Source organism: Idiotropiscis lumnitzeri, chromosome 1 (assembly GCF_059441095.1).
Source record: "Idiotropiscis lumnitzeri isolate Australia: NSW breed Sydney's pygmy pipehorse chromosome 1, RoL_Ilum_1.0, whole genome shotgun sequence".
Lineage (NCBI taxonomy): Eukaryota > Metazoa > Chordata > Actinopteri > Syngnathiformes > Syngnathidae > Idiotropiscis > Idiotropiscis lumnitzeri.
In genome coordinates this window covers 22536023-22544812 of record NC_142391.1, presented here as the reverse complement: position 1 = coordinate 22544812, position 8790 = coordinate 22536023, and the positions used below count along the sequence as shown (strand labels likewise).

Below are 8790 nucleotides of genomic sequence, written 5' to 3'. Positions count from 1 at the left end.
CAAAAATATAAAAAAAGGAACATTGGCGCACTGCTAAAACTTGGGCTCGTCCGGGATTTGAACCCGGGACCTCTCGCACCCAAAGCGAGAATCATACCCCTAGACCAACGAGCCACGTTGGACACTCTTATCCTCATTGTATAAGTACGCATACTTTTACGACGCGTAAGGGCAAAGGTATTAAAATTACGGTTACTTTGGGATAGTGTATTTCAAATTCAAATAAAAAGCATTTGAGGCGGCACGTTGGCCGACTGGTTAGCACGATGGCCTCACAGTGAGAGACAGCATCGGGCGTGGGTTCGATCCCGGCTCCGGCCATCCTGTGTGGAGTTTGCATGTTCTCCCCGTGCTTGCGTGGGTTTCCTTCGGGTACTCCGGTTTCCTCCCACATTCCAAAAGCATGCATGGCAGACCGATTGAACACTCTAATTGCCCCTAGGTATGAGTGAGGGCGGATGGTTGTTGGTCTCTGCATGCCCTCCAATTGTCTGGCAACCAGTTCAGGGTGTCCCCCGCCTACCGCCGAAGATAGCTGGGATATGCTCCAGCACTCCCCGCGACCCTAGTGAGGAGAAGCGGTACAGATGATGGATGGATAAAAAGTACGTCAGCCTTTTTTGGAGGTGGTGCGTTATTTGTTCATGCTGGTTGACTTTGAAAAACAGAGTACCAGTAATTATTTGATAATTAAGTGAAAAAAATGTGCAAGTATTGAGCAATTGTAAAAGAACGTGATTTTTAAAAAAGAGCACATGAACCTCAACTAGACATAAAATGAAAACAGAAGATGCTAATAAATTTGTTGAGCAACGCGAATAGCAGGCTGTAATATTGTCTTTTCTGAAGTTCCAAGTGGAGTCCTTGTAAGCTGATATGCCAACTTTAAGACAGACACAGATGCCGGCGAAGCTGTTTTTCATAGTCTATCCTTTTTTTTGTTATACTGCTTATCCACACATGGGTAAGGTAAGGTAAATGTAGATTTCTGCCATGTTTCACTAAATAATTCACATCCAGGGATGGCGTCATGTTTACCACTGTGTTAACATCACATTTTTATATTAACGATATATCTCGTTGCACACCGAGTACAATGACAATAAAGGGCTTTCTGATTCTGATTAAACGTTTGGGAACTGAGGACACTATTTGTTGAAACTTTGTGGGTGGAATTCTTTTCCATTGTTGCTTTTTGTTCAGATTCAGAAGTTCAACAGTCTGGGGTCTTGTTTGTTGAGTTTTATGATTCAAAACTCCGGCACACATTTTCAGTGAGAGACAGGTTTTGAATGCGGGCAGGCCAGTCTAGTACCCACACTCTTTTATTATGAAGCCGCATTGCTGTAACGGGTGCAGAATGCAGTTTGGCACTGTTTTGGTGAAATAAGCAGCTTTTTGGAACGTGTTGCAACCATTTAATCTAAGTTAATGATTATCTGCAAAAGAATAGTTGATCAGTTTGATATTTTGTATTTGTACTGTATTCAATTAAATATAGGTTGAATATGATTTACAACTGATTGTTCTCGGTTTTAATTATCTAAAAAAACAGTGTCACAACTTCATTGGAATTTTGGTTATACTCAATCTACCAATAAAAATATAAATTAGTGACATGAAGTAAATAGCGACAAGCAATTCACCTCATGTAAAATCACCTCCACTGATGCTATAGCGATAAACCGCTAAAGAAAAACCGTGATTCCATGCCTTGGACGCCATTTTTTCCACTTGCATCAATCACACAACGCATGGTCCCCCTCATCCAACCACATCCACCCCTCTCCTCACGTCACAGTACGTCATCCGGAAGTTGATGTGATTGCGGAAGTGTTCGGATGTCTACTGGGCGCAGTTCCCTCCATTAATCTGGTTTGCGAGTCCGGAGTTGGATCCTGATTTGGGCTGGATATATGTAGGATCTCCTTTTTGCATCGCGACCAGGTTAGGAAGTCGCTCATGCGCCTATGCGGTTGTTTTGTTTGTCTTTCTCGTCCGTTTATGTCGAAAAATGGCCAGGTTAGCTGCACGCGGCTAACGCGACAGCAATGGCATGCAGTCATCTGACTGTGTTAATTTAACATTTCTTCTCGGATTGTTGTGGGATTATTAAATGACGTTTAAACTAACCTTGTGTCGTTCGTCAAGTGGCAAATAAGTGAGACTTTTCTGATTCGAAATGGGGTTTTTTTCACTTCCAGCTGGGAAAAGTTCCATATAAGGACTGTTATTCAAAAGTTAACAACTTTTGACGGTTTAGCTGTCAAGTACATTCGATTAGATCTGTTTCCCGAGTGAGCAAAGGGTCACATTTCACATTAGAAAAACTCACACCCACAACTAAACTTCCACAAAAAGTACTGTATGTAAACAAAAATAATGCTGATCTCGTCTCAATGTACTTACTCCATTTGGAATCTTGGTTTGTTCATCAAAAAGCTATTTTTCTGCTGTATGAATGGCAACAGGTGGAAACAATTTTTTACCTCCAGCCAACTAGTGAGAGAGTGTTAAATTGTTCTGCTTGTCACTACATCTTGCTCAGATAGATAGATATGAGCGGAATTGAGTTAAATGTATCAGAGTAAAATTATTGTTGTATCTTAACAAATACTCACGCGAAAGTAATAACTATGTCGTATTTAAAACTACTCTGGGAGTATGAAAAATAACAAAAATGCTACTTTAGTAACTGTAGTGCATTAGTACCCACCTCTGCGTGTTACCTATATGAAGGGCTCTCAAAATGGAGTCTGGAGAACCCTGGGGGTTTCCGAGCTGTATTTTGGTAAGTCCACAAAATTGTTTTTGACTGGCAGCCAAGAAAACATACATAAGAAACTGATTATTTCACTCTACATCAGTATGATGAAAATAGGCACGTTTTAATTCATAAGGCATTTGGTGGTACATAGTGGTGTAGTAACTTCAAATAATTCTAAGACTGTCTTTGGTTAAAACAAATTAAGGGGGGGTAACAGCAACCAAAAAATGTAAGAACCCTACTCCTATGTGAATACTCAGTTTTGAATGTGTCAGCAGCTATCAAATATTTCAGAAGCAAATATTCAACAGATTATCCCATTACTTAATAGAATAATTTGATTTAAAAGAATATATATATTAACATGCATATATGGCACAGGTATTATTTTTCTCTACTTGGTGTCTGTCTGTGACTTTCAGTGTGTATGGCTTGCGTGACATGTGTGACATGCGTCCTAGTGTTCATGTTTCTAGTGTTCCAGGTTGGGCCGCGACCATGGCGGACCACAGTGACATCAGTCTGCCACCAGAGGAGCGCGTCCGCATCCTTACCAAGAAGGGGAGCTGGGTGGACATCAACGACGAAGTGCCCCTGCGCCGCTACTTCCGCTCGGGCATGGAGATGATCCGCATGGCCAACATCTACGCCGAGGAGGGCAACATTGAGCGTGCCTTCGTCCTCTACAACAAGTACATCACGTAAGAGATTCTTCCCGAGGCCAATGTGGAAGTATTCCCCAGTGATATTGACCACCTCGTTGTCCGTCCCCCTCTATCCCTTCCCCATATAGGCTCTTTGTAGAAAAGCTTCCCAAGCATCTGGATTATAAAACGGCAAATATTCCAGAGAAAAAGGACACGCAAAAGGTATACACAATATTTCTCTCAAACTTCTCTCTTTTTTTATCCTTTCTTTTCATTGATTTTATCCTCCAGAAATTGAAGGATGTGGCTTTTCCTCAAGCTGAAATCCTGAAGAAAGCACTTCTGAAGAGATTTGAACAAGACTACGATCAGTATCGTGTCAAGAAGGTAAACACGACTTGCAGAGTCCACTCCCAATAAATGGGGATAGGAATTAATGGTTGTCAAAACAATCACCTTGAACGACCACATTCCTCATTTTAACAAGTTGGATTTACACCACACGGTTCAAGTGACATGTTAAGTTCGATCTAAACGTGCTTCATTTTAGGTAGCTATTTAAAATATCACCGACACAACCACACTGATCGCAATTTACCATCCCGACTTATCAGCTCGTCACTGATGGTGTTGTGGTTCACTGGGCTGACTTGTGTGCGTGCAGCATGGAATCGGTTCTCGCTCAGTGACGGTGTCTGTGTGTGCCCTTTGACTGGCTGGCGACCAGTTCAGGGTTTAGTCCGCATTTCAACCAAAGTCAGCTGTGATCGGCCAGTGCCCTACGGCGACGGGTACAGGAAAAGCGCTGTTGAAGATGACACACAGATGAGCCGCCGGGAACGCTGAGCACGCCGCTGGTCTGCACGGAGCATAACTTAATCACAAAAAGTGTACATGATAACGCTGCGCCCCCCAGTTTGAAAACCACTGCGTTATTCTCTAAGGACGTTGCATGAGAGGTGAAATTACATGAAATATGACGGAAGTTTGGTTCATTAGAAGTTTATAGAATGTTTAATCTGACTTTGTGGCGCTTCCAGAAAGCAGATGAGGAGGCGCTGGCTCTGCAGCAGTCGCGTCAGCGGGCCTTGGACGCCGAACGTGAACGCGTGGCCGAGATGCAGCGGCGGCAGCAGGAGCAGGAACAGTTCAGCGCCTTTGAGGAGATGATCCGGCGCCAGGACCTGGAGCGAGAGCGCCAACGCGTTCTCCTGGAGTTCGGCCAGCCCTCCGCTCCTCTCCCGGACACGCCGCTCATCCCGGGCATCCAGGGTCCGCCCGTCATCTCACCCACCCCGCCGCACAGCCCCCGGGACACGTCCGGGAACCGCCCTCCCTCGTCTGTAGCCCCGCCCAGCTTTGACCGTTCCCTGAAGCCCGGCTCGCTGGTCAGCCCCGGGAACAACGGTGAGTTTGCCGACATAAAGAGATGATTTCAATAGACATGAGGTGGGAGGGGGCAATGTTTTTGATTGTTGCCTCATGTAGATTTAAATTGGGTTCAACATTTTGAATTGTGGGCACACAATCCTAATTTGTGCAAATGTAATATTATCTTCGGGCTTTCAGTCACAAATCTTTTTAGAATTGATCACACTATTGATTTTTCCATCAATTACACTCAAATTTTCGTCCACATTTCCAACAATAATGATCACTGCTTAGCAATAAGCAAGATATGCTACACGCTAAATTGGCTGCATAATCTTTAACAGGCACAGAGACAAGTTTAACCGGTCATGACAATTTTGCTAAAGACGCTTTACTTTCACAAAGTCGAAATGGGACGTGCTGTGACGAGGCTTAAGCTCGTTTAGTGCTAGTTTACTGGGAAAAAAAAAAAAAACTGAAAAAAAACACCATGGCTGAGTTGTTATTCCCGCTAACAGCGGAGGTCCGCCAAACTACTGGCTGGCTCGTCCTCCAAAAATGTCGCCGTCTTGTCTGGATCCACGTTATAATGTCATTTTCTCCATTCTTGTCTGCCCGCTGCCGACAGACCTGACAGTGGATGCCCTCCGCCAGCTCCTCGTGCCGTCGGAACTGTGCCGGAGTTTCTTGCGGCTGGCCGAGGCCAACACTAGCCGGGCGGTCGAAACCTGCGGCATCCTCTGCGGAAAACTGGTAAGTAAGCCCAACATTCAAATATTTATTCCACTTTAAAAGAATGAATTCTCAGTAGTGGTGCGTGCGGACATTAAATATGACGTTCACAAAGTATTTTTAAATGATGTGATTTTTAAACAGCAACAATTGTTTTCAAAACCAATTCTGCCTTTTTACACCTTTGATACTATACAAGGTAGCATGTTTCATTTTTGCATTTTAACATTGACAGTGGTTAACTTATTTTTTCACTTACATAAACATTTAAAAAGTCGTTTTAAATAAATGTGGTTCCATCACATCTTTGTTGCTAATGTTGCCATTACACCTCCGCCACTTGTCAGTACATTTAAACCAATACATTTAATTGTTTTTCGACATCCTAATCTAAATAGTGATGAACTTAATTTTCCAGTTAATTGTTAATAATGGGATATGAGTGGCAACGGCACTAATAGTGTGACCAAGTATTCCCAATTTTTGACTTTCCAGACCAGAAACACATTCACCGTGACGCACGTCATCGTTCCCAAGCAGTGCGGCGGCCCCGACTATTGCGACACGGAGAACGAGGAGGAGCTTTTCCTCATACAGGACCAGTATGATCTCATCACGCTGGGCTGGATCCATGTGAGTCAACTTCTGAATCAGAATCTTCTCTCGGTGCAGTCGTCTTCCACTGCAAACGTGAAAAACCTGTCACGCTGACGTTCGCCATCACCTTGTAATGCACGCCGCACACGCAAAAATTTGGACATTGGAGTAGGAGGAGTCTAGTGGCTAAGCTACCCTACTTCCTGTCAGTCATGTGGGAGTCCAGTTACATCATAGCCAAAAATGAGTCACAGAAATTGAAGTATTGCCACGGGAGGAATTTACAACCCTCTAGAATAAAAGCAGCGAGCAGAAGTTGAAACCTACCAAAATAAAACATCAACATTGAAGGAAGTAGAAGGATTCATTGTCAAGAAGTAAGATGCAATTGTTAAGAGCTGCGTCAAACCACAAAGGAAGACTTTCTGTGTCATTTCAAACATAACTTCTTGAGACTTATTTGTTGATCTACTCATTTTGTATGAGCCTGCCAAATTTCACATTTCTCAGTGAAACTTAGTCGGGGGTTGAATTTCCAGAAACTGTGCTAAATTCACTGGTGAGTGTTGGTTGTTGTAGGTGTGTTGCTCGGGATCATGAAATGTACATGTCATGCGATTTGGAATGAAATGTAATGGATTTTCTTTTAACTATTTATTTTTTTATGAATTTATGTATTTGTGTTATATTTCGTTTTCATATTTTATTTCGGTTTTATTGCAAATTGTGCTTTCTAATTTTGTATTTTCTTTTTTTCTTTACATTTTTGTTTATTTTATTAGATTTGATTGTGTTTGTTGCCTTTATTTATCTCAGTTTTGTTTTTTTTTCATCTTTCTTTTGTCTTTGTAGACGCACCCAACCCAGACGGCATTCCTGTCCAGCGTGGACCTGCACACACACTGCTCGTACCAGATGATGCTGCCCGAGGCCATCGCCATCGTCTGCTCGCCCAAGTTCAACGAGTGAGGCTTGCCTGTCTACAAAATTAAAAAAAAAAAAAAAACAGTCATGTGGACCAAAATACAAAATGATTGTCTTTTCTTCCAGAATCGGCTACTTCAGACTGACAGATCGGGGAACCAGTGAGATCTCGTCGTGTAAGCAGAAAGGCTTTCATCCGCACAGTAAAGACCCGCCTCTATTTACAGTGAGTCCACTTCACGACACAAACCTGACAAATAGAACTTGAACTTCCAGTTAGCCGGATACAAAGTTGACGACTGCTGGTAGGATCGCAAATACACCTGGTGCATGAAATCCATTAACACAAGCTGCATGTTATAACGACACATCGGAACTGTTATGAATTTTGCAAAAGCAAAATATGTCTCCTTGATTAGTAATGAATTTGTGTGTTTTCCTTGAACGCAGCATGCCGGCCACGTCACCATCAACAACGATGCCGTCTCGGTGATGGATTTGCGGTGATTTTAGGAAATTTTTTTTCTTCGTTTCTTTTCTTTTCTTTTGTCCTACTCCTGTTCCTCCTCCGACGATACTCAAAGACTGTTTTATCACACCAGAGAGTTTTTTCCCAGGACGTGTGTTCATATCGTTCTGCAGACTAGAAGTGTTCTCCGAGGACAGAACAACAACAAAAATATCGAACAACATCGTCATTATCGCACTGTGTTCACTTTGTTGTCTGCGTTCTGAATGTGTTTGTGTTCTTCTACAAGTTCCGCCTGACTGATTCGACATGGATTACATTGATTGATTTGTTCAAGGCGGTTGGAACTCAGGTGCAAACACATCAAACATCTCAAACTTTTTTTTTAAGGGCGTTAGTAGAAGCTTGTGCTCCTTGTGTGCCCTTGCTTCACAAAGCGTGAATGTACAATTCCACGAACCTCCCTGCGCCTCGTTTTTGCCTCTTAAGAGGTGGTTTGCGTCCATCTTGTTGAGATCCTTGTGAAGAATTATATCACCCCATGTGCATATGCAAATATCTTCCATTAATGAAATGCCAAGAGGAAATAAACTAACTGTACATGAGTTGGGCATGTTTGTCTTCTTGCCTCTGTCATAAACAGCGCGAATTAACAATGTTTATACTATTACAGAGCTGGGCACTTGACTCTTTTTTTTGCCGCTCAGTCCCCCACCTTCCGGCCGTGATCAGGGTAGCCTTCCGGCCTCGACCCTCTGGCCTTATTCATAAAAATTGTCGAACCATTCCACCCTTGGGATGGACTGCCCAGCTCTTTAAGTTTAACACCAAATGTTTTTTTTTTTTATTCAAATATATACTGAATGTTTTGTTTTGTTTCATATAAAGAATTACTCAAGCAATTTGGACCTGTTTTTTTTTTTATGTAAAGATTTCATGACCACATTCAAAGTAATCCATGCTGTGCTATTATAAATAGCGTACATGCTTTTAGTTAATAGTACTTTAGTGTAATGCAATACCATCCAACTTTATATAGCGCATTTCACAACAGATGGACCTGTAACAAAGTGCTTTCCATATGGTGTAATATAATTAGCGGGTTATTAGAACACAAACATCAATTGCACGATGGACAACTCGTTAGCACGTCTGCCTCACAGTTGAGATGTGCAGGGTTTGATCCCTTTGTATGTTCTCCCTATGATGGTGTGGGTTTTCTGGTTCCTCTCACATTCCAAAAACATGTATGGTAGGCTGGTAACCAGTTGCCCCATGTCAGC

The 8790-nt window shown here is 42.5% G+C and overlaps 1 protein-coding gene and 1 non-coding gene across 3 annotated transcripts; one reads left to right on the top strand and one right to left on the bottom strand.

The window, feature by feature from the left end:
• Positions 1 to 42: 42 nt before the first annotated feature.
• Positions 43 to 114, bottom strand: trnap-ugg (transfer RNA proline (anticodon UGG)). The gene has a single exon. It is a non-coding gene; the product is annotated as a tRNA-Pro (tRNA).
• A 1637-nt stretch (positions 115 to 1751) lies between these two features.
• Positions 1752 to 8112, top strand: LOC148343794 (STAM-binding protein-like A). Of its 2 annotated transcripts, none has more exons than XM_088289705.1 (10): positions 1752 to 1947; positions 3252 to 3468; positions 3561 to 3636; positions 3706 to 3801; positions 4455 to 4821; positions 5414 to 5538; positions 6013 to 6150; positions 6967 to 7079; positions 7165 to 7264; positions 7489 to 8112. In XM_088289705.1, exons 2-10 carry the CDS (start codon positions 3266 to 3268, stop codon positions 7543 to 7545), a joined length of 1275 nt encoding a protein of 424 aa, XP_088145831.1. In that variant the 5' UTR covers positions 1752 to 1947; positions 3252 to 3265; the 3' UTR covers positions 7546 to 8112. The 2 variants fall into 2 exon arrangements, with proteins under 2 accessions (XP_088145831.1, XP_088145822.1); XM_088289696.1 differs by having other exon boundaries at positions 3244 to 3468.
• Positions 8113 to 8790: the final 678 nt, after the last annotated feature.

What these genes read in the sequence shown, in the direction of transcription:
- LOC148343794 (XM_088289705.1), top strand. Translation starts at nt 3,266, where the DNA reads ATGGCGGACCACAGTGACATCAGTCTGCCACCAGAGGAGCGCGTCCGC. An exon ending in GCATCCTCTGCGGAAAACTG is followed by an intron (nt 5,539 to 6,012) that starts GTAAGTAAGCCC and finishes TTGACTTTCCAG; the next exon opens with ACCAGAAACACATTCACCGT. An exon ending in TGCTCGCCCAAGTTCAACGA is followed by an intron (nt 7,080 to 7,164) that starts GTGAGGCTTGCC and finishes CTTTTCTTCCAG; the next exon opens with AATCGGCTACTTCAGACTGA.